General features: G+C 42.7%; 3 protein-coding genes across 4 annotated transcripts; all 3 read left to right on the top strand.

The window, feature by feature from the left end:
• Positions 1-2,907: 2,907 nt before the first annotated feature.
• On the top strand, positions 2,908-12,210 carry LOC115571534 (uncharacterized). Its single transcript, XM_030400979.1, has 5 exons — positions 2,908-4,603; positions 4,774-4,927; positions 5,289-6,283; positions 8,965-10,246; positions 10,913-12,210. Exons 1-5 carry the CDS (start codon positions 3,455-3,457, stop codon positions 12,208-12,210), a joined length of 4,878 nt encoding a protein of 1,625 aa, XP_030256839.1. The 5' UTR covers positions 2,908-3,454.
• Positions 8,087-19,667, top strand: LOC115571605 (zinc finger protein 260-like). 2 transcript variants are annotated; one of them, XM_030401078.1, is made up of 3 exons: positions 8,087-8,373; positions 13,998-14,160; positions 15,740-19,667. In XM_030401078.1, the coding sequence occupies exons 2-3, from the start codon at positions 14,067-14,069 to the stop codon at positions 17,896-17,898; spliced, it is 2,253 nt and encodes a 750-aa protein (XP_030256938.1). In that variant the 5' UTR covers positions 8,087-8,373; positions 13,998-14,066; the 3' UTR covers positions 17,899-19,667. The 2 variants fall into 2 exon arrangements, with proteins under 2 accessions (XP_030256938.1, XP_030256937.1); XM_030401077.1 differs by lacking the exon at positions 8,087-8,373 and having other exon boundaries at positions 13,774-14,160.
• A 555-nt stretch (positions 19,668-20,222) lies between these two features.
• On the top strand, positions 20,223-24,690 carry LOC115571611 (gastrula zinc finger protein XlCGF57.1-like). Its single transcript, XM_030401091.1, has 2 exons — positions 20,223-20,536; positions 22,592-24,690. Exons 1-2 carry the CDS (start codon positions 20,443-20,445, stop codon positions 24,076-24,078), a joined length of 1,581 nt encoding a protein of 526 aa, XP_030256951.1. The 5' UTR covers positions 20,223-20,442; the 3' UTR covers positions 24,079-24,690.
• The last annotated feature ends 290 nt before the right edge of the window (positions 24,691-24,980 follow it).

Raw genomic sequence — 24,980 nt, 5'->3', positions numbered from 1 at the left:
CAAGAGCAATAGCAAAATAGACATTAGACAATATAAAATAGACAATATAATTAAAAAGGAAAGAAAAATAGAATCAAATTGACGCATATACATATTTACATGATAGTGCAAGAATGAACAGCAAATATTTATATACAGATTTTAAATATAGATGATAAATATGGGTGACAAAATGAGTTTGTACAGACTTACTGCACAGTGCAGAGTACAGAGTGAGGTCTATATGGAGCAGTGCTGGTTGTACAGTCTGACAGCAACAGGAAGGAAGGACCTGTGATACCTCTCCTTCACACACTTAGGGTGTATCAGTCTGTTGCTGAAGGAGCTGCCCAGTGCTGAGATAGTGACCTGCAGGGAGTGGGACTCCTGCATCAGCAGCGATGACAGCTTGTTCATCATCCTGCTCTCTCCCGCCACCTGCACTGAGTCAAGAGGGCATCCCAGGGTGGAGCTGGCCTTCTTGATAAGTTTATCAAGTCTCCTCCTGTCTGCTACTGAGATGCTGCTGCTCCAGCAGACTACTCCATAGAAAATGGCTGATGCCACCACAGAGTCGTAGAAAGAGGTCAGGAGTGCCAGTTTATTGTTCAGGTGAACTCCCAGGTACTTGTAAGATGTCACCATCTCAATGTCTGTTCCAAGGATGTTCACCTGTGTGCAGAGTTGTTTGTGCCTGCGGAAATCCACCACCAGCTCTTTGGTTCACCCCTGCGAACTCAAGCTTGTCCCCCAGGAGTGCAGGCTGAATGGTGTTAAAAGCACTGGAGAAATCAAAGAACATGATCCTCACAGTGCTTCCAGGCTTCTCCAGGTGAGACAGTGATCTGTCCAGGAGGAAGATGATGGCGTCGTCCACTCCGATGCCAGGTTGATATGCAAACTGGAGTGGGTCCATAAAAGGACCCACCAGAGGGCGGAGATGGACGAGGACCAGCCGCTCCAGAGTCTTCATCAGGTGTGAAGTGAGAGCAACTGGTCTGTAGTTGTTGAAGTCTTTTGGGTGAGGGATCTTTGGTACAGGTACCACGCAGGAGGTTTTCCACAGCAGTGGCACTTTTCCCATCTTCAGGCTCAGGTTGAAGATGTATTCCAAAATCCTGCACAGCTGGTCTGCACAGGACTTGAGGAGCCTTGAGCTGATCCCATCTGGACCCGTAGCTTTCTTCACCTTCATCTTCCTCAACTCATTTCTCACCTGGAGAGACAAGAGGGACAAAGTGGAGCAGGGGGGCTGAGTGTCGGATGTGGGGGAAGGGTGAATGTCCGGGGGGGGGGTCTGTGACATGAAAGCTGTGGATAGGGAGGTAGAGATGAGAATAGGGCAGTAAACGGGGGATGGAAGAAGTGGTGGGGGGCAGCAGAGATAACTGGGCCGGGGGAGGGGTGGGTGTCTGATCAAACCTATTGAAGAATAGGTTCATGTCGTTCACCCACGTCTGATCCCCCGCAGCCTGCTGCAGCTGGTTCTCCATCTTCCTCCTGTAGCTGTTCTTCCCCTCTCTGATCTTCCTCCTCAGCTCCTTCTGCACAGCCTTCAGCTCCTCCTTGCTTCCTGACCTAAAGGCCCTCTTTTTCCCCTTAAGGAGAGCCTTTATGTCGGGATTAATCCTGGGTTTTACTATTTGAAAAACACCATACAGTCCTGGTGGGTACAGTGTTATCAACACAGAAGTTTATATAGTCTGTTATGCAGTCTGTTAAGCTGTCGATGCCCCCCCTAATGAGAAACACACAGTTCTTCCCACACAGTTGAGTCAAAGCAGTCCCTCAGAGCCTCCTCAGTCCATGCTTTAACTGTGCAGGTTTCCACTGGTTGCCTGTTTACAAGGGGCTTGTACACAGGCAGGAGATGCACCAGGTTGTGGTCAGATCTTCCCAGGAGAGGGAGGGGGGTGAGTTGTATGCCTCCTTGCTGTTGGCATACCAGTTATTATTATTATTTCTTTATTTGAACAGGGACAGCGACACAATAAAACATTAACCCTGTATAAACAAGGAGAGATGCATTTCATCAGGAGGGGGGATGAGTTGTATGCCTCCTTGCTGTTGGCATACAATAAGTCCAGTGTTTTACTGTCTCTGGTGTGGCAGGTGACATATTGTGTGAATGTGGGCAGGGTGGAGAACAGAGAGGCATGGTTGAAGTCCCCAGAGATGAGGAAGAGGGCCTGTGGGTTCTGTGTCTGCAGTGAGCTTGTGACTGAGTGAAGAACATCACAAGCTGCATCAGTGTTAGCAGAGGGGGGGATACACACAGCGAACATGATCACCTATGTGAACTCCCTCGGGAGGTAGTACGGCCTCATGCTAACAGTCTCTCACTGTTCTAAGCCTTGCATACTGTTGGTACAGTTTGTAGTCCTTCTATTCTATGCTTCCATGCCAACATTGAAACATATGGCACACAAAGGTTTTTTCTTAGCTTGTCCAAATTCTTTAATGAGTCTGTGAATAGAATTGACCTATAGGAGAAAGGGTTTAACCAACTGTTTTGCAGGTTGGAAATTTGTTTTATCTTTGAAGCCAGGGCGGTAAAGCCTGTGGTTGCACTGCAGGAGGTTGTATTTTAAAAGTATTTAAGATTAGCTCTCCTGTGGTTAAGGTGCCTTTTTACATTGATATCTTCACTATCACACTATCTTTACTATGTTTTTTTCCCCAGCCCCTGAAGAATTTAAACTGTTACCAATAAACCTGTTAACCTGAAGAATGTTCCAAGCATGTGTGCATACATTTGACAAAAAATAGATGAAGTTGACGGGGTGAATCAAGACTAGTTGTTCAGACTACAGGCTGTCACTTCTTTTGAGCTCGTTTCCGTAGACCCGTTTCCTTGTTTTTCTCGCGAGATCTGTCGACAACGCGACACCCTTAAAAGCGCAACTCTCACGAGACACTGCGAGACCCAAGATGGCGGCCCCCTACGACTACTGAACAAACTTCCCTCCTCGAAAAAAAACAACCTTTTTGTTCGTGTCGTATTTGTCTTCACCTGCTGATTTTCCAGTTTTCACTCCAAACCTGGACCACGTACTAATCCTGGACCACCTGGAACGACGGGTGTTTTCACAGAATCTGGGTTATGAGCGAGGACGTGCAAACAGCCGAAGCTAGCTCCACTCCGAGCAACAAAAGACTCCGACAGAGTTCCCCCTCCAGCTCAGGTACACCACCATCCACATCTGCTTCACCAGCGTGTTGTTCAGAGGTTAGTCTTTCAGGTGGCGTTTCTGCATCTACCGCAAATTACCATTTAATGGCCTGGTTTCAATTAAACACCGGCTACAGGTGTATATTTTGGTAAATAACCACCGGTTCCAAATAAATGCCGAGTTTAACTTATGTTAAAAAACATCAACAAAGAAGACGTGACCACTGACGCTGCACGTTTTTCTTCTTCGCCTTTTTCACGTGTCGTGCTTGCTTTTTGCCAGTCATCACACTGGTGATCGCCATGGCTCCGGTGCAGAAAAGAAATAAAAAATACGACGTGAAATTCAAACTTTCAGTCGTAAAGTATGCAGAGGAAAACTCGGGAGAAGCAGCCGCAAGACGTTTCTCTGTCGACTCCAAGAGAGTGAGAGATTGGCGAAAAAGTAAAGTGGAGCTTCAGCGTCTGTTCGACGAGGGCAGCAACAGGGCCAGGCTGCCTGGTGGAGGGAGGAAGAAGGCTAGCGAGGAGCTTGAGAAAAACATGCGGGACTGGGTTATCAGCAAACGGGCACGCCACGAGAGAGTGTCCCGCAAAATGATCAGGGCGACGGCGAAAAAAATGTACGCCACCGTGAGCGACAGCAGAGATGAGGAGTTTACTGCGAGTGCTGGTTGGCTTAATCGTTTTCTCGGCCGCAACACCTCCACTTGCAGAAGTAGCACAACTGTTGCCCAGAATGATGTCAAAGGATTCCCCGAGAAGCTGGTAAAGTTTGTGACATCTTCATCCCAGATGATTGGAACAAAGAAGATCCCGGACAGAGACATCATAGCAATGGTTGAAACGGCGGTGGGGTTCGATATGGTCATGTCCACTACTGTGGAGGCACATGGGGCCCCCAGTGTCCCTTTGAAAACTACAGGCCACGAGAAGAGCCACTTGACTGTGGTTCTGTCGGCAAAAGCGGACGGGACCAAACTGAAACCTTATGTGGTTTTTAAAGGTGTCAAGGAAGTCAAGGCGCTGAAAAGCATTGGTGGAGTGGTGGTAGCCTCCTCTAAAAATGGCTTGATGAATGACAACCTGACTGCAGATTGGCTGCAGAAAGTTGTGGGGAAATCCAACTTTGGCCCTCGTCTCCTCGTCTGGGATTCCTACCGATGCCACATCAGCCAGGCCACTAAAGAGGAGCTCAAGCGGGGCTACAAGATAACTACGGCTGTGATACCGGGAGGATGTACAAAATATATCCAGGCACATGACGTTGTTTGGAATCAGCCGTTCAAAGCCAGCCTGCACAAGTCGTATGTCAGCTGGATGGTCCGTAACGTGGACAAAACCTACACCGCTGGAGGAAACATGAGACCCCCAGCTCGTCGCCTACTTGTCACCTGGGTGCTTAAAGCTTGGGAGGAGTTGGATACGGAGCTGGTGAAAAAATCCTTCAAGGTGAGTGTGTGTTTGTCTGTTTGTGTGTGGACAAAGAGAGAGAAAGTGTCTGTGTGTGTGTGTTTATGTGTGTGTGAGAGAGAGTCTATGTGTGAAAGAGAGAAATAGAGAGTATAACAGTAAATGTTCCAGTCATTTTAATATATGTTTTGGGGATATTGTGCTTTAAGGTGTGTGGCCTGAACGTGGCAGCTGATGGCAGTGAGGACCATTTGATCCACTGTTTCAAAAAAGGGGAGCCATGTGCAGCTGGGAGAGAGATGCTGGCTCAGGCCAGACAAGAAGCACAGGAGGATGATGGAGAAGCTGAGCAGCAGGAGGAAGGTGAGGGTAAAGAGTTTGAAAATGAACTGGTAGTTGAGGAGGAGGAGGAGGAGGAGGAGGAGGAGGCTGACTGAAACAAATAAATGCCAGGGCTATTATTTGGTAATTTACGGTAGTTATGATTCAATGTGGGAGCGGAAATGAAACTCATGTACGTCCGAGAGAGCTTTGACCCAGCCTGTAGGGAAAAACAACAGACCAAACCTAGTTGCTCACTGCTTGTCATCATCACAGCAATTACACATGTTCTTGTCTTGTATCCTAACATTTCCACTTTACACATTTTTGAGGTGATTGTTTTTATTTATTTTCAAGAAAACAGCTGCCAACATTTCTGTGTGTGTTGCGATGTTCCCTGCAGATGTCCAGGAGCTGTTGGTGATTAAACAAGAAGAGCGGAGCCCCAGTCTGGACCAGGAAGACCCAGAGCCACTACACATTAAACAGGAACAGGAGGAACTATTGATCAACAGTAAGGAGGGAGAGCAGCTTAACGGACTGGAGGAGGCAGATGTCACCAGCTTTGCATACGCTGTCGTCACTGTGAAGAGTGAAGATGATGAAGACAAACCTCAGCCTTCACTGCTTCATCAAAGTCAAACTGAGGACAGCAGAGAGGCAGAGCCTCCAACCAGCAGCTCAGCAACACAGATAAAAACAGAAACTGATGGAGAGGACTTTGGAGGTTCTGAGCCTGCAAGTAACCAATATCCAGATAGTCATCCACAACTAAACACTAACGAAAAGGCTGTAGACGATTCTGAGACTGATGTCAGCTCTGATGATTGGCAAGAACCTTTGTCAGATTCTGGATCTGAAACTGAAGAGACAGATAATGGTTGGGAGGAGGCCAGGGCACCTGAGTCAGGAGTAAACGCACTGAAATATAATGAATGTTGTGGAGTGACTAGAACGGATGAGTCACTGAACAGAGTGAACGCAGGATTAAAACCACATGGTTGTGATGTTTGTGGAAAAAGATTTACCTTTCTAGGAAATTTTCAGAACCACATGAGAGTGCACACAGGAGAGAAGCCATTTGGCTGCGATGATTGCGGGAAAAGATTCTCCCAGCAGACAAATCTTAAGGCACACATGAGAGTCCACACAGGAGATAAACCTTTTGGTTGTGATCTTTGTAGTGTAAGATTTACGTTTAAGACAAATCTTGAGAAACACATGAGAGTGCACACAGGAGAAAAACCATTTGCCTGTGCCGATTGTGGGAAACGATTTAGACAGAAGACAATCCTTAAGACACACATGAGAGTCCACACGGGAGAGAGACCATTCAGTTGTGAAATTTGCGGTAAAACATTCACACAACGGGGAAACTTGAAGAAACACATGAAACTTCACTGAGTTCAGAAACTTGATAGTTGAAGGGTTTTTGATTTCTTGGTGGGGTTTTTTGAAAATAATTATTGGTAAGAACTGCAGAAATGTATTTTTATATTGCATCAGTTTGGTTTCAGTTTCATCACTGGCTACCCCTTGTGTAAATTATGAAATATGTAAAAGAAACCTTTTCTTGGTGGTTCTTTGTCTATTTTTGTATTTGTCAATAACTATTTTCCATATGTTTTTTGTCAGCCAAGTTTATTGATGACTAAAAGTACTAAGTCAAAGAACGCTGTATTATGTATTCTTGAAGACTGGGTGCTGGTTGAATAATTAAAGGTGGCTTGTGTTAAACATTTACAGAGGAGATTGTTGAACTTAATTCAATTCAAACTTTATTAGGGACACATCTCATGAGAGGTCCATAGCACCAACACAACACAATGATAAAAAAAAAAATATATACAAATAAAATACATGTCCATATGTATACGCATACATATCCATACACACACACACACAAATACAGAAATACTTTCTACTTAGAAATATCCTTTGATGAATTTACTTAAGTTGTCTGGCAAATTCACAGAATGTTTTCAGCCATCTGGTCTTCATCATTGTGTACAAGTGCAGGAATAAACTATCCCTTTTTCAGCATGCTAGGTAAGTGAACAGGGGAATGAAATCCCCAATCACTGTGGCTTCACTCTCATGGTCCTGTACTCGAAGCATGGGCGTGTTGAAACAGGTCAATTCTTGGGATTGTGGACTCATATATTTTTGCATAGTGCAGCCAGACAGTCGGCTAAAACACTGAGTAGTCCAACAAATAAGGCTTCTATTTTGTATTCTATTCACTGTTACAATGTGACGAAAGCTTTGTTTAAATGTGAGAGAGGGAAAAGAGGCAGAGTTCAAGTTTGAACATGTTGAAATGTTCAGACCTCTTTTGCTCCTTTATTCAACAATAAATACCAAAGTTTGGAACAATTAGTTTATTCTCTTGATTTCTAATTTAATTTATTTAGCTGAGATCCTCCCTCCTCTGAGAGACCGTGACAAAGAGGAAAAGGGAGACAGCTCTGTTTTGGTCTCTTCTGCTCACAGCAGCAGAATCAGCAGCTGCTCTCCCGTTCATCTGTCTCATTCATCAGTCTGGCACCAATATAGTGCATCAAGTATTTTGAGGGTCCGACTAGGTACTGGTAGTTGATTGGAGCACATTTTAACTTGTAGGGTCTCATTACAGATTGGCTGGGTGCCTGATATTAAAAAAACATCACCCGCACATCAGTGATTATTACAGTGACCTCATAACTATTCCTCTTCTTTATTGTATTGTCAATAGGAATTACATTCATAGCATCTTCTTAATATCAAGGGCACATTATTGGTATACATAAATGTATTGGTAGACATATGAAGCCATTGTATATTTTCAACCGTTTTATGATATGGAACATGAAGCAATTTTAAGTACAAATCAAAATGTGGCAATAATAGCCGGTATGCTCCAGTTAATCAGGTAAGAGGTGTGTTGGCCCCAAATTGAACAGCCACTGCAGTTCTGCTCCTCAGCGCAGATGTGATTTCAATGCAACAGAAAACTCGACTGAAAATTAAATTAAATGAATTATATAACTGAAATGATCCATAGTTGTCACTTATCTCCTGTTGAATGCTAGTTCAGTTTTCCCTCTATGTGTTGTGGCTTAAGTGATCTAAACTCTGAAAAAGCATCGCTGTTTTCCACGGACCTGTAGCACGTTTCTCTCGCGATATCCTGCGACACTGTGCCGCCGTGAACGACTCAACTCTCACGAGGCGGCGCGAGACACAAGATGGCGGCCCACTGCTAGCAGAGGACTACCCAAACAAACTTCTCTCCTCGGACGTAAAAACTGTTTTTCTTAATCCGATGTTTCTTTTTATAAACCGGACTACAACATCAAACGACCAGGACCGCCTGGAGCAATAGATCAACCCCTTTTTGTACCGAAACTGTATCATGAACACGGGAGATTTCGTCGGCGCGAAAACGGATAAAGCCAGCTCCACTCCGAGCATCACAATACTCCGAAAGAGTTCACCCTCCAGCTCAGGTACACCACCATCCACATCTGCTACACCGCCGTGTTGTACAGAAGTTAGCCACATTCTTCCTCAGCTCTTGGCCGATTTGCTGGGCTTGCTGTAATTGTTATCAATGTTGGCTGCAGACGTTAGCTAACGTGATTAGTAATTGTTGTGAGGCAGAAGTCTCGTCCAGTTCGCGATTCACAGCATGTTCTTAAAATGGGGGATAAGATAATTAAGAATGATTTACTAAAGTGTGAAGCTTGACAGACTAACATGTACAGAGTCAAACAAGCTTACCCACACACAGACGCAGTAAAGCATGCATTCACAAGATTGCGCTCACTAACACATACACAACCGAAAAATGCACATGCAAGCATGCGCACGTGACCAGACGTATTTACCGTATTGACCCGAATATAGGACGAGGATTTTTTCGATGAAAATAGTGTGACAAAGTGGGGTCGTCTTATAACCGGGGTCTAACCGTTGACACATGCTGCTAGTTGTCCGGGTCGAGGCAGAGGTCGCCAGCTTATTGTAGAGACGTCACTGACACTGTGGCTGGGGTTATCTGTCTATCACAGCGGAGAAGAAGTGACAGGAGATGAAAGATGGAGAGGTCTGATGGAACAGAGAAAGGTGGATCAAGAGTGGGGCAAGTTAACAGACATCTGAGGCGGAGCTATGATGCTAATTTTAAGATAATGGTGGTCAATACAGCAGAGGCGTCAAACAACTGTCAGGCAGCCAAGAAATATGGAGTTACAGAGTGTAACGTCCGAAGATGGCGGGTCCAAAAAGACCGTCTGAAAAACGCCGACAGTAAGAGAAAAGCTTATCGTGGTCCTCAAAGTGGCCGCTTCCAAAAGATTGACAGGAGGGTATGTGAGTTTGTTACTGAGAAACGAAACAAAGGCATGCGCATTTCCAGAGCTATCATCCAGCTGAAAGCATTGGACATTGCCAAGGAGTTAGACATACCCACCACCGAGTTTAAAGCCAGCATCGGCTGGAGCAACAGGATGATGCGCCGTAGCGGCCTTGCGTTACGGCGCAGAACCAGCCTTGCCCAGCACCTGCCCACGGGCTTTGGAGAGAAGCTGCAATCTTTTCAGCGCTATGTGATTGGCTTGAGGAAAAAACACTCATACCCCCTTGATCAGATCGGCATTGCTGTGTTTTTTGACATGCCTACACCTGTGATTGTGCACAAGAAAGGTGAGAAGTCTGTTATTGTGAAGTCAACTGGTAATGAGGAGAGTTGCGTCACTGTCATGTTGGCGTGCCTGGCAGACGGGACAAAGTTGCCCCCATATGTGATTTTAAAACGCAAAACAGCGCCGAAAGAGGCAATGCCAGCTGGCATTGTTGTACGTGCCCAGGAAAAGGGCTGGATGGAGAGTGAACTTGTGGTAGACTGGCTGAAAGTGGTGTGGGGAAAACGGCGCGGGGCTCTCAGAACAAAGAGAAACATGCTCGTTATGGATGCCTTCCGTGGACACCTGACTGATGCTGTCAAAACTCAGGTGGGGAAGATGAATGGCGACTTAGTCATCATACCAGGGGGGATGACCAGCCAGCTACAGGTGTTGGATGTTGTGGTTAATAAGCCTTTCAAGGACAATATGAGCAAGAGGTACACCGAGTGGCTCCTGTCCGGTGATCACGCACTCACACCGTCTGGAAGAATTCAAAAGCCAGCTGTACGTCGGCTTTGTGAATGGATCCTCCAGGCATGGGACGAAGTAACAACAGAGAGCATCATCAGTGCATTTAAAAAGTGCTGCATATCAAATGCATTGGATGGTAGCGAGGATGACGTTCTGCAGGAGGAGACGGGACCACAGGATGAGAGTGGGAGTGACAGTGAGCGCAGCGATGCAGAGGACATCTGTGAGTAAAAGCCTCATGCAAACTTAAGATAAGACATCTCATGAGCAAAGTTCTAACAGTTTGCATCCTAGTTGCAGTGTTACAAGACTTTTAAATGAAATTTGTGTGGTTGTATTTTTTGCTCCTGTTAAATTCAGTGTTGCTTAATTGCACAGCTGTTTAATGCAATATTGTGTTTTCTGTTTGTTTGTTTTTTTCGTCAAACTGCTTCACAAATTGATCTCACCGTTATGGTTAATGAATAACTAATATTTAAAATTCTAAATTGCTAGGTGAGTGGTTCATTTACATTTATTGCATTTAAAATACAGATCTTAGTGATTGCATTTGTAGCCAAAAATGAAAGCAGTGTGTAATTATTATTTCAATGATTTTCTCAGAATTTCAATGAAGATTTTCTTTAAACCAAGTCAATTTTGGTTATCAGAATCTTTTTCTGAAGATCAGTCTTGAAAAGAGGGGTTGTCTTATAATCAGGGTCGTCCTATATTCGGGTCAATGCAGTAATTATGTTCCCCTTCACTAGTTTTTTCTCCAGTATCCTAACATTTCCCAAGGGAAGTCCATCTTTTATGTTAGCAGTGTGATAGTTTTTATTATTTTTCATTAATATTGGAGAAAATGGCCACCAAATTGTCTTTGTCTGTGTTTCACTGTTCCCTGCAGGTGTCCAGCAGGTGTTTGTGATTAAAGAGGAAGTTCCCCATGAGCGGAGCCCCAGTCTGGAGCAGAGGGACCCAAAGCTCCTACACATAAAAGAGGAAGAGGAGGAACTCTTGACCAGCCAGGATGGAGAGCAGCTTCATGAGGTTGAGGAGGCTGATATCTCCAGGTTTGCATTCACTGCTGTCACTGTTAAGAGTGAAGACGATGAAGAGAAACCTCAGACTTCACAGCTTCATGAGGTTGAGGAGGCTGATATCACTAGGTTCGCATTCACTGCTGTCACTGTTAAGAGTGAAGACGATGAAGAGAAACCTCAGACTTCACAGCTTCATCAAAGCCTAACTGAGGACAACAGAGAGGCGGAGTCTCCAACCAGCAGCTCAGCAACACAGATAAAAACAGAAACTGACGAAGAAGACTGTGGAGGATCTGAACCTGCAAGGAACCAAGATCCAGATAGTTTTCCACCACTCAATACAGATGAAAATGCTTCAGACTGTTCTGAGACTGATGTCAGTTCTGGTGATTGGCAAGAACCTTTGTCAGATTCTGGATCTGGTTGTGATGTTTGTGGGAAAAAATTCTCAGAACGGTATGATCTCAAAAGGCACAAGAGAGTCCACACAGAAGAGAAGCCATTTTGTTGTGAGCATTGTGGGAAAAGATTCAAAAGACGGGGCTCTCTTCATACACACAAGAGAGCCCACACAGGAAATAGGCCATTTGGTTGTGATGTTTGTGGGAAGAAATTCTCAGAACTGTCTGATCTCAATAAACACCAGCGAGTCCACACAGAAGAGAAGCCATTTGCTTGTGAGCCTTGTGGGAAAAGTTTTTCCAAGCTGTCACATTTTAACAGACACAAGAGAATCCACACAGGAGAAAAACCATTTGCTTGTGATGTTTGTGGGAGAAAATTTAATGATCGGGGAAATTTTCAGAACCACATGAGAGTACACACAGGAGAGAAGCCATTTGGCTGCGATGATTGTGGGAAAAGATTCTCCCAGCAGACAAATCTTAAGGCACACATGAGAGTCCACACAGGAGATAAACCTTTTGGTTGTGATCTTTGTGGTATAAGATTTACATTTAAGACAAATCTTGCGAAACACATGAGAGTACACACAGGAGAAAAACCGTTCGGATGTGCCGATTGTGGGAAAAGATTTAGACAGAAGACAGTCCTTGGGACACACATGAGAGTCCACACGGGAGAGAGACCATTTGGTTGTGAAGTTTGCGGTAAAAGATTCACACAACGGGGACACTTGAGCAAACACATGAAACTTCACTGAGGATAGAAACTTGATAGTTGAAGTGTTTTTGATTTCTTGATGGGGTTTTTTGAAAATAATTATTGGTAAGAACCACATAAATGTATTGTTATATTGCATCAGTTTGGCTTCAGTTTCATCACTGGCTACCCCTTGTGTGAATTATGAAATATGTAAAAGAAACCTTTTCTTGGTTGTTCTTTGTCTATTTTTGTATTTGCCAATAACTAATTTCCATATGTTTTTTGTCAGCCAAGTTGTTTGATTACTAAAAGTACTAAATCAAAGAAAGCTGGATTAATTATGTATTCTTGAAGACTGGGTGCTGGTTAAATAATTAAAAGTGACTTGTGTTAGAATTCTAATAAAACATATAGAGAAGAGATTGTTGCACTTAGATGCAGTATATCCTTTGATGAATTTACTTAAGAACTTGCCTTGCAAATTTACAGAATGTTTTCAGCCATCTGGTCTTCATCAGTGTGTACAAATGCAGGAATAAACTATCCCTTTTTCAGCGTGCTAGGTAAGTGAACAGGTGAATGAAATCCCCAATCACTGTGGCTTCACTCTCATGGTCCTGTACTCGAAGCATGGACGTATAGAAACTGTCAATTCTTGGGATTGTGGACTCATATTTTTGTACAGTGCAGCCAGACAGTAGCTTAAAACACTGAGTAGTCCAACACATCAGGTTTCTATTTTGTAACAGTTCACCGTTACAATGTGACGAAAGCTTTGTTTAAATGTGAGAGAGGAAAAAGACACAGAGTTCAAGTTTGAACATGTTGAAATGTTCAGACCTCTTTTGCTCCTTTATTCAACAATAAATACCAAAGTTTGGAACAATTAGTTTATTCTCTTGATTTCTAATTTAATTGATTCAGCCTAGATCTTCCCTCTTCTGAGAGACTGTGACAAAGAGGAAAAGGGAGACAGCTCTGTTTTGGTCTCTTTTGCTCACAGCAGCAGAATCAGCACCACGGACAGCGGCTGCTCTCCCGCTCATCTGTTTCATTCATCAGTCTGGTACCAATATGGTGCATCAAGTATTTTGAGGGTCCGACTAGGTACTGGTAGTTGATTGGAGCACATTTTAACTTGTTGGGTCTCATTACAGATTGGGTGAGTGCCAGTTATTAAAAAACATCAACCGCACATCAGTGATTATTATCAAATGTCACAGAGACCTCATTATAACTGTAAGAAATTCCTCTTGTTTATATTGTGTTGTCAATAGGAATTACATTCACAGCATCTTCTTAATATCAAGGGCATATTGTTGGTAAACATAAATTTATTGGTAGACATATGAGGCCATTGAATATTTTCAACCGTTTTATATGTTATGGAACATGAAGCAATTTTAAGTACAAATCAAGATGTGGCAATAATAGCCGGAATGCTCCAGTTAATCAGGTAAGAGGTGTGTTGGCCCCAAATTGAACAGCCACTGCAGTTCTGCTCCTCAGCACAGATGTGATTTCAATGCAACAGTAAACTCGACTGAAAATTAAATTAAATGAATTATATAACTGAAATGATCCATAGTTGTCACTTATCTCCTGTTGAATGCTAGTTCAGTTTTCCTCTCTTAACTCTCAAAAAGCATCGCTGGTTTCCACGGACCTGCAGCGTGTTCCTCTCGCGATATCCTGCGACACTGTGCCACTGTCAACTTACCTCTCACGAGACGGCACGAGACACAAGATGGCGGCCCACTGCTAGCAGAGGACTACCCAAACAAACTTCTCTCCTCGGACGTAAAAACTGTTTTTCTCAATCTGATGGTTCTTTTTATAATCCAGACTACAACACCAAACGACCAGGACCGCCTGGAGCAATAGATCAACCACTTTTGGTACAGAGTCAGCATCATGAACACAGGAGATACCGTCGGCGCGAAAACGGATAAAGCCAGCTCCACTCCGAGCATCACAACACTCCGAAAGACTTCACCCTCCAGCTCAGGTACACCACCATCCACACCTGCTACACCGCTGTGTTTTACAGAAGTTAGCCACATTCCTCCTCAGCTCTTGGCCAAAATGCTGGGCGTGCTGTAATTGTAATCAATTTTCGCTGCAGACGTTAGCTAACGTGATTAGTAAATCGTATGAGGCGGAAGTGTCGTCTATTTCGCGCTTCCTAGCATGTTCTTAAAATCCGACATGTGCCTCAAGATCTCCGTTTCAAGAATATACCAGATAACTTGTTTTGTCACTCACAGATGATTTCTGCCTCCCTCCGACATCCCTCCAACATAAGTAACGTTAGCCTAATGTCTGCCCCCCCATTCAAAACATGGGAGCAATGTTGCGACGTAACTTTATTATCCAGCTGAGGCCGGACAATTAACAATCAACACAAGCTGCAGACTCTCGATTATGCTCTGTCCTCTGCATCTAAGCGGAAGCATCCACGTCCACACGGCGATGCATCTTACAATCGAGCAATTTCCACACCTCGACTGTCTGCAGGTTGTGGTCTGGTCTGTTCCTGGTTCACACAGCCTGTAAGCCTTCATGCCAGTGGTTTACACTAGCTTTGCAGTCTGGTACTGTGGCAGACCTGACGCGATGACAGTGAGCAGGTCAAAGTAAGTCAAGTCCAAGGGAGTTGATGTTCGGATCCAGCCAGATTCTTTTCAATTGCCAATAAACTCTCTAGACTGAATGGATTATTTATTACTAGAACACGCAGGAACTATCATAGTCTCCTTAGATGCAGAAAAAGCCTTCAACGAAGTAACAAAGTATTTGGCTTTAGGGAATCATGTATTAATTCTTTATACCTCTGCAGATTTAGCCCACAGCTTTGCAGGAGCACACCAGCAGCCAGATGTATATAATATCTATATCTACCGGGCTATGTAAATCCATGCCCATGCCATTTCTCGCACTTGAGTTAGTATTTATAAAGACAGAAAGTGTCTACCTGACACAAATGTCTGCCCCCCTCCAGTCAGTGTTTTTCCCAGTCTAATGGCCAATATTCTTTCTCAAACAGAATGGAGGCATGAACGGCCTTTCCGGTGAGCCTCAGCTTAAACTTACATGAAATTTACTCAGTCTACCGCGACCAAAGAAGTCACCATCACCCACATCTGATTACGACTGGGATAAGACAATTAAGAATGATTTACTAAATTATGAGGGTTGACAGACTAATGTGTACAGAATTAAACGAGCGCACACAGACACAGTCAAGCATGCATACACAACCGAAAATGCACATGCAAGCATGCACACATGAGCAGACGTACAATAATATGCAGTGTTTATCTCTTTCCGACAAGCCAACATACACAGACGTACATATAGGATGCAGGCATTTATTCAATTATTATCTGATCATTCAATTTTAAGACAGAAACTCTATTTAATTATGTTTCCCTTCACTAGTTACTGATGTTTTTTCTCCAGTATCCTAACATTTCCCAAGGGAAGTCAATCTTTTATCTTAATGTGATGGTTTTTATTATTTTTCATTAATATCTGAGAAAATGGCCACCAAAATGTCTTTGTCTGTGTTTCACTGTTCCCTGCAGGTGTCCAGCAGCTGTTGGTGATCAAAGAAGAGGATTCCTCTGAGTGGAACCCCAGCCTGGACCAGAAAACCCCAGAAGCCCGAGAAATAAAAGAGGAACAGGAGGAACTCTGGACCAGTCGGGATGGAGAGCAGCTTCATGGGGCTGAGGAGGCTGATATCACCAGGTTCGCATTCACTGTTGTAACTGTTAAGAGTGAAGATGATGAGGAGAAACCTCAGACTTCACAGCTTCATCAAAGCCTAACTGAGGACAACAGAGAGGCAGAGCCTCCAACCAGCAGCTCAGCAACACAGATAAAAACAGAAACTGACAGAGAGGAATGTGGAGGATCTGAATCTACAAGGAACCGAGATCCAGATAGTTTTCCACCACTTGATACAGATGAAAATGCTGCAGACTGTTCTGAGACTGATGTCAGTTCTGGTGACTGGCAAGAATCTTTGTCTGATTCTGGACCTGAAACTGAAAACAGTGACAATGGTTGGAAAGAGACCAGGGCACTTGAGTCAGGTGTAAATGCTCATGAGGCCCATCTAGGCGATGTGGGATGTAACAGTGCAAAAAAATCCTGTAGCTGCTTTCAGTGTGATAAAGGATTTCACTGTAAGGCTTCTCTCGAGGAACTAGTAATGTGTAATTTGGGCAACAGATCCTCTGCTTGTTTGGTGAATATGGAATGTAGAGTTAATCAAAAGTTAGATTCCAAAATGAGTGTCAACACTGGAGAAAAAACATTTGTTTGTGATATTTGTGGTAAACGATTTACACATAAGGGTAGTCTCACAGTACACATTCGAGTCCACACTGGAGAGAATCCATTTGGTTGTGATGTTTGTGAGAAAAAATTCTCAAGACAGTGTCTTCTCAATGCACACAAGCGAGTTCACACAGGAGAGAAACCATTTGGTTGTGAGATTTGCGGGAAATTTTTTTCACAGCTGTCACATCTTAACCGACACCTCAGAATCCACACAGGAGAAAAAACATTTATTTGTGATGTTTGTGGGAAAAAATTTATCGATCGGGGAAATCTACAGCAACACAGGAAAGTCCACTTAGAGGAGAAACCATTTGATTGTGATGTTTGTGGGAAAACATTTTTAAAACAGTGTAATCTCAAAATACACAAGCGAGTCCACACAGGGGAGAAGCCATTTGCTTGTGAGCCTTGTGGGAAAAGTTTTTCCAAGCTGTCACATTTTAACAGACACATGAGAATCCACACGGGAGAAAAACCATTTGGTTGTGATGTTTGTGGGAGAAAATTTAATGATCGGGGAAATCTTCAGCAGCACATGAGAGTTCACACGGAGGAGAAACCCTTTGGTTGTGATGTTTGCGGGAAACAATTTAAAAGACAGGGCACTCTCCATACACACAAGAGAATTCACATAGGATTTAAACCATTTGGTTGTGATGTGTGTGGGAAAAAATTCTCTGAACGGTATGATCTCAAAAAGCACAAGCGAGTCCACACAGAAGAGAAGCCATTTGGTTGTGAGCATTGTGGGAAAAGGTTTTTTATGTTGTCACACTTTAACAGACACATGAGAGTCCACACGGGAGAAAAACCATTTGGTTGTGCTGTTTGTGGGAAAAAATTTAACGATCGGGGAAATCTACTGCAACACAGGAGAGTCCACACAGAAGAGAAACCATTTTTTTGTGATGTTTGTGGGAAAAGATTCAAAAGACAGGGCTCTCTTCATACACACAAAAAAGCCCACACAGGAAATAGACCATTCTGTTGTGATGTTTGTGGGAAAAAATTCTCAGAACGGTCTGGTCTCAAAAAACACCAGCGAGTCCACACAGGAGAGAAGCCATTCGGTTGTGAGCCTTGTGGGAAGAAATATTCCCAGCTGTCACATTTTCATAGACATATGAGAATCCACACGGGAGAAAAACCCTTTAGTTGTGATGTTTGTGGAAAAAAATTTAATGATCGGGGGAAATTACAGAAACACAGGAGCATCCACACAAGAGAAAAGCCATTTGGTTGTGATGTTTGTGGGGAAAAATTTAGCCAGTCAGCAAGTCTTAACAGACACATGAGAGACCACACGGAAGAGAAACCATTTGGTTGTGACGTTTGTGGTAAAAAATTTATACGACAAGGAAATCTAAAGACACACATGAGAGCCCACACAAGGTAATAACTTTTCAGACTGTTAGAGCAGCAGCAGTATACTATGTCTGTTATTAAATCACTGTAACTGGTTTATGTGTTTCCTTTGTGTTAACCATATGATATGTGTTTTCAAAATACAAGATTTCAAAATTATGTTTTAGAAGTTTAAAGCAGTTGGACCTTCTTCCTTTTCCTTAAGGGTTCCAATCATGAAAGCCATCTTTAATTATCTTGACAAGTGGGGAGTCCAAGAAGTCTGCCACGACTGGAAAATGAGATCTTGTTTTCCAGTTTGTTTGTTTGTTCAGGCAAAGCAAGTTGAGTTCATAGCAGCATTAAGATACAAAGCATTTCATAGTGCAAATAAGAAACATTATATTTGTATTTAAAAGACGATAAAACAGCAAAAATCAGCCACATTCAAATAGTAATCCTTGTATTCTTGTTGGTAAAGGTTTTACGGTGGTATAGGCTAATTTGTTTTAATTTGTCAGGCTGTCTAAATTCAGGTCCACAACTACCCCTTTTTTTTGTCTGGTTATAATGCTCTCACACAGCCATCATGAACTCTGATATTGTAAAAAAAAAAAATGCTATTTTTATTATTTGTTTCAAGAGAGGAGTTATCTAAGTCAGAGTCCTGCATGGGTGAATAAGAATGTACTGTGTCGGACACAGATGCAGATCGGTTGTACGCCTGGAGAGGTGGGTCGGGTTTTACGATTGCCATTTTCAAGGCGTCACTTATCATCAGTCATTATTAGCGACACAAATGATAAGCATTTATATTTCATATGAGCTCATTCATGCGTGCTTGCGCCCTCCCAGAACTCATTCCCTCTACGCTGTCTTGCTTTCACTTTTAAAAATTGCGTCCATCCAATTTTCCTTCGGGCGTCGGTATCAATTTATACTGGGTCGGCTCGGGTGCGGAATGTAAGTTGTGTCGGAAAACTGGTTGGATGCGGTGACCCATGCAGGACTCCGCTCTAAGTGACCATTTAATCCTCTAGCTAATTATCAAGCGAAATATCCAACATGTTAACGTCAAAGACTGCGGTGGAAGACGACGGTAAAATATTTCCTTTCTCTAACACTGGATTTATTTATGCCTGAATTTTGAAGGTGTGGCGGCTTTTATTTTGCTGTGGCGGTGCGCTACAGTCAATTACATGTAGGGGAAACCCTGCACAGTGACAAAGTAGAAATCTGTGAACAGAAACCAGGAAACATGCATATGCAGTCTTTTTATCACATTTATAACATCCCATGCATGTCTGTTTCCACGTGTCTTTCCTTGTACATCTCAATCATCCTGATATTTTACATGAGTGCGCGACGGGTCTGCCCATCTCTACAATTTCACTAAAAATGGTTCTCAACATGCCCTCAATTACCTGGTTGGCATTTAAAGGGCCAGAATTTGGTGTTGAGGAGAAATGTCAGAAATGTCAAACTGTGCCTGTGATTTTCTGTCCATTGAAGAACAAGCTGCAGCCTATATTTGTACTGTGTACTGTGTATTTATACTGTACTGTGTCTGCACAGAGGCATTTCAACTAACAGAATGCATTTATATATTTATTCATTATTTGCCTCTGCACTCAATAATATTCTGATTGTAATATCATTTATTAAACCAGAATGTGATCATGGTGCCTCTGAACAAAGGAAGCTATTTTTGAGCTAAATATTTCAGGGGAAATTTAAATGATGTAACAAATGAAACCTGATGCTCATGTAATTAAAACAGACCATGAAAAGAAAAATGTTTCTAATAAATGAAGAAATTTGTTTGAGGTCCTTTTGTTCTCTTACACTCAGTCTTGGTGATGTACCAGATGAGTCTGATCTGCTGCAGCGTCCAATAAATAACAAACAATAACTAGAAAAAACTTCTGTGAAGGCTGCTCTAGTGTGTCCTTGCTCATCACTCCTCAGAGAGTAAATCTGAAATATCACAAATTGTCTATGTTTTTTCCAATTTCTAGTTCTTCAGATTTGAATTTTCAGTGGAAGTCTAATGATTAAAATCTGTAACTTTAAAATTGTGACAGAAGGGCTATATTTCAAGCCATTTTATTTTATGAAGGTAATATTTTGCTAAAATAAAAATTAAAATAGTTATATACATTACAAGTTGGACTTATACAATGAGTGAAATATCAATCTTTGTTAGAGTGACATCTTTTTCAAGCATTTCTGAACAGTATTTTTGTGAATCAAGCCAACAGGATTTCAATAATGAATAATTTAACTAAATAAATAAAATAAAATCTCATTAATAAAACTGTCGACTTGACCGCAGCCCTTTGGCTCCGCCCCCCCACAGCCGAGGCGCACTTCCTCTTCTGTGAACGCAACTCTCACGAGACTCAAGATGGCTGCCCCCTGCATCAGACTGTCAACAACACACACTTCTCTCCTCGGACATAAACTCTTGTTGTTTATTTCTATTTTTCTTCACCTTTTGTTTCCCATTTTCACTCCGAGACTGGAGTACAATATCAAAACGTCCTGAACCACCTGGAACAATATATCGACGGGCGTTTATTACAGAATCTGGATCATGAACAAAGACGATACAGTCGGCGCAAAAACAGACGAAGCCAGCTCCACTTCAAGCAACAAAAGACTCCAACATAGTTCACCCTCCAGCTCAGGTACAACACCATCAACATCTCCTACACCACCTTGTTATACAGAGGTGAGCGACACAGGCTGCCTCCAAACGTCCAGACTTCCAGGTTCTTCCAGACTCGCGGTCCTTACGGTGCAGATCTGGTCCAAACCCACATTCCACCAGGTTGGTTCGAGATAAACTGAAATTCGCCCTTAAATCGGACCAGAGCAAGTGGAGCAGCAGCTGACAGAGATAAAGTTTAGGTCAAGTCGGATAGTTTTCCAGCCTTCGCCGCCTTCTTCTCTTTCTTCTAAAGCGGTTGCCAAACAGCTTTACATCCATCATCGCCACCTTCTGGACTGGAGTGTGTGTCAGAACGATTGTTAAATCACTACACTAAATTCTCCTCGCACTTACTTTGGTTTCTAAAGACCTAAAAATGTTCCTGAACCCCCCATCGCTTGACCCCCTCTGCACAGCGAGCATAGTGCGCATTGTGTGATTGTTAGTGTGGTATGAAAACTTTAAAACTTTCCGTCCCTGCACCAAAAATAAATATTCCACTGTCTCCTGTCGTCCGCAGTGTTCACATCTACCTGTAGGAGGCTTATTCATATATTTTAGTGAAACTATCAGACCTGTGTCCCAACCTCATACTCAATATAATGTCCTCCTGCTTTTGGTTTCTAATATTGATGCACTGGTAATGTTTTTTAATACCTGCACCCACCCAACCAGTTTAAATATGCTCTAATCAACAACCTGTACCCAGCACGACCCACTATGAACACGATGCACCGCAGGATTGCATAATTGATAGCAAAATAGGATGTTGAATCTCAATATGACTAAAGTGAAAATACTAAATTCACCATTAAAATGTTGAGGTAAGAAATAAGTATATTTATTTAATATTCACTCAAAGAAATAGATTTAAAACAAACTATATTATTATTGTAACCTATATAAAACAGGTTGAATGAAACAGAAAATGAAAATGAAAATAGCACACAGAATTTAAGAGAATACCTGTGCCTCAGTCTTGGTGATGAGGTCTTTGTGCCCTGAAGCCACTACTCCACCACCTGGTCACTGCTTGTACCTGGTTACTTCAGATTGATAAAATGTACACAAATGTAAAGTGTATGTTACTCCAAACTTAAAGTCCTAATTGTCCTCAGCAAAGAACTTTAGTACATTTATTCAGGGCGTTTTCACACCTATAGTTCGTTTACTCTGGTCCGAATCGGGGACCAACTTGTTACAATGTTGCATATTGCCTGGAGTTTGGTTTGTGTTCACACGGCAGCATTTACAAGTGGACCAAAATGTGTGATGCGTCAGGAAAACTCCTCTCTAATTGGTCCAAATTTCGAAAACAACGCGGCAATTCAGCTGAATTTTACACCGAGCAGACGTCGGAAGTCAAGCACCGAAACAACAACAGTATCACATCTGGTTACTTTTCAAAATAAAACACTCCGTGTTGCCACCAGCACACAAATTTTAAAAAAGAGACAAACACAAGCTCTTCTACTAATCTTTCGGTCGGGAACACTTCATGTTGTTGTTTTTATAACAAGTACTTATAACTGCGGTTGCGAGTGATCGTGTGACTATCACGGGAACTCCTCTGCCTTGCGACGCCAGCTGTCTACCGTACTGCACCATGGCGGACTCAAAAAGCAACCGGTGGGGGTTGCCGGATGGCGGAGCAAAACCGAATCGGGGTGTAACGCAGCGGACACGTATCCAGTAGAAATTCGGGGTTAAGCACTGATGCTTCCTGCTGTTGGGTCGGATCGAGGTTGGCTCATGTTCTCACCACAAACGAACCGTACCAGAGTTTGTTTGGAGCCAGACCGAGACCACCTCTTCAACAAGGTCTCGGTCCGGTTTTTCTGTTTCCTGTTTTGGTCCGCACCCAAGTGCGATTGATGTGTTCACACCTTCCCAAACGAACTGTACCAAGGGGGTAAAAGCTCCAGGTTTCGATTCAGCCGAACTAAACAAGGCAGGTGTGAAAACGCCCTTAGTGTAAACTTGTTATGCTGTCACATTTATACATTTGTCTGTGTTTCATTGTACCCTCCAGATGTCCAGCAGCTGTTGACAATCAAAGAAGAGGGTTCCCATGAGTGGAGCCCCAGCCTGGACCAGAAGAACCCAGAGCCCCGAAACATAAAACAGGAAGAGGAGGAACTCAGGATCGGGAGGGAGGGAGAGCAACTTCATTGGCTGATGGAGGCTGATATCACCAGGTTCCCATTCACTGCTGTCACTGTGAAGAGTGAAGATGATGAAGAGAAACCTCAGACTTCACAGCTTCATCAAAGCCTAACTGAGGACAACGGAGAGGCAGAGCCTCCAACCAGCAGCTCAGCAACCCAGATAAAAACAGAAACTGATGAAGAGGACTGTGGAGGATCTGAACCTAGTCCTAGTCATCCACAACTAAATACTGATGAAAAGGCTTCAGACTGTTCTGAGACTGATGTCAGTTCTGGTGATTGGCAAGAACCTTTGTTGGATTCTGGACCTGAAACTGAAGACATTGACTTTGGCTGTGAGGAGACCAGGGCACATGCGTCAGGAGTTAATGATCTGAAATATAAGGAAGGCCCTGTGAGTGATGTTGGATGTATTGCTGAGGAAAAAACCTATAGCTGCCTTGATTGTGGTCATGGATTTCACTGTAAGGGGTCTCTTCAGGGACAAGCGATGTACCATTTTGGCAACAGGTCCCCCACTTTTTTGGTCCATAAGAAATGTTGTAGAGTAAAGGAAAAAGAAGATTCACAGATGAGAGTTAAGATGGGAGAAAAAACATTTGATTGCAGTGATTGTGGGACAATATTTAGCCTTGAGAGAAATCTTGAAAGACACGTGAAAGTCCACACAGGAGAGGAGAGAACTTTTCGTTGTTCTGTTTGTGGTAATAGATTTAAGAGGCTGAAACATGTTGAATTACACATGAGAGTACACACAGGAGACAAACCATTTGGTTGCGATGTTTGTGGTAAAAGATATATACAACAGGGTGATCTCAAGACACACATGAGAGTCCACACAGGAGAAAAACCTTTCTGTTGTGACGTTTGCGGTAAAAGATTTACGCAACAAGGAAATCTAAAGACACACATGAGAGTCCACACAGGAGAGAAACCATTTAGTTGTGATGTTTGTGGTAAAAGGTTTACACAACAGGGAGATCTAAACACACACAGGAGAGTCCACACAGGGGAGAAACCGTTTGGCTGTGGTGATTGTGGGATGGTATTTAGCCTCAAAAGTAATCTTGAGAGACACATGCGAGCCCACACAGGACAGAAACCATTTGGTTGCAATGTTTGTGGTAACAGATTTACTCGTCAGGGAAGTCTAAAGGCACACATGCGAGTCCACTCAGGAGACAAACCATTTGGTTGCGACACATGTGGGAAAAGATTTAACCGGTTGGCACGTCTTAAGGCCCACAAGAGAGTCCACACAGGTGAAAAACCATTTGGTTGTGGTGTTTGCAGTAAGAGATTTAAACAGGCAGGAAGTTTGAAGTCACATGCGAAGGTTCACTCAGGATAGAGAACTGTATGGTGTCAAGGATTGTTAAAATCCTATCATGGTCTTCACACATCACCACCCTGGTAAAAAAAATGTCTGTTCACCATGTTGCCATCTGACAAAAGATACTACTGCCATACCACCGGACTATGAAGCAGCATCTTTCCACAGGCTGTGATACTCCTGAACTCTTCCTCAACACTCAAAATAAAATATATATTTTTTTATATGGCATGAAGGGACTATAATTCAGATTTCCTTGTAAAACCCTGGTGTTGTAAAATCACCACTACGATGAACCTTTGAACCTTTTGTAGTATTTCAAACATGACTCTCATGAATTAAATTATTAATTTAATTATTATTAAGTTATTTTGAGGCAGAAAAAAACCTCTCAGTCAAGACGTAGGAGCTGTGACATGGTAGGAACTCCACAATGATGTTTTATTAGTTTTCAATTTTGCTGAAAAGAGCGATTTTGATTTTGTTTGATTTGTGAGGTCTCTTTGGTTAACAGAGAACATATTGTGCTTCTGATGTAGATGTTTACAGATTGTAAACTGCATACTATATATGATTTATGAAAATCTGCTGTTTAACATTTGACTGACATGATAAAAGTATTCAGCAGCACAAAACCTTCTGGTGAGTGGTATGTGAGGATTCTAACAGTCTATATGGTCAATAACGGTCAATAATGAAGCTCATGTCTTTTATTTCCATTCTTTGTTTGACTATATATATATATATATATATATATATATATATATATATATATATTTCTTTTCTTTTAATTGTTTATTTGTAATTTGAGAGGGACATGTCTGTAAAGCTAATCATAAAGTCATTTAGGTTAGAAGTAGGTTTGACAAGAGAAAAGCTGTCTTCTGATATCAGTACAGATTACAGACAGATTGTTAATC

This window comes from Sparus aurata, chromosome 20 (genome assembly GCF_900880675.1).
Source record: "Sparus aurata chromosome 20, fSpaAur1.1, whole genome shotgun sequence".
NCBI classification, from domain to species: domain Eukaryota; kingdom Metazoa; phylum Chordata; class Actinopteri; order Spariformes; family Sparidae; genus Sparus; species Sparus aurata.
The sequence above is the reverse complement of the archived record's forward strand: the minus strand, read 5'-3'. Positions and strand labels throughout refer to the sequence as shown.

What these genes read in the sequence shown, in the direction of transcription:
- LOC115571611 (XM_030401091.1), top strand. Translation starts at nt 20,443, where the DNA reads ATGAACAAAGACGATACAGTCGGCGCAAAAACAGACGAAGCCAGCTCC. An exon ending in TAGTTCACCCTCCAGCTCAG is followed by an intron (nt 20,537 to 22,591) that starts GTACAACACCAT and finishes TGTACCCTCCAG; the next exon opens with ATGTCCAGCAGCTGTTGACA.
- LOC115571534 (XM_030400979.1), top strand. Translation starts at nt 3,455, where the DNA reads ATGGCTCCGGTGCAGAAAAGAAATAAAAAATACGACGTGAAATTCAAA. An exon ending in TGGTGAAAAAATCCTTCAAG is followed by an intron (nt 4,604 to 4,773) that starts GTGAGTGTGTGT and finishes TTGTGCTTTAAG; the next exon opens with GTGTGTGGCCTGAACGTGGC. An exon ending in AGCTGAGCAGCAGGAGGAAG is followed by an intron (nt 4,928 to 5,288) that starts GTGAGGGTAAAG and finishes TGTTCCCTGCAG; the next exon opens with ATGTCCAGGAGCTGTTGGTG.
- LOC115571605 (XM_030401078.1), top strand. Translation starts at nt 14,067, where the DNA reads ATGAACACAGGAGATACCGTCGGCGCGAAAACGGATAAAGCCAGCTCC. An exon ending in GACTTCACCCTCCAGCTCAG is followed by an intron (nt 14,161 to 15,739) that starts GTACACCACCAT and finishes TGTTCCCTGCAG; the next exon opens with GTGTCCAGCAGCTGTTGGTG.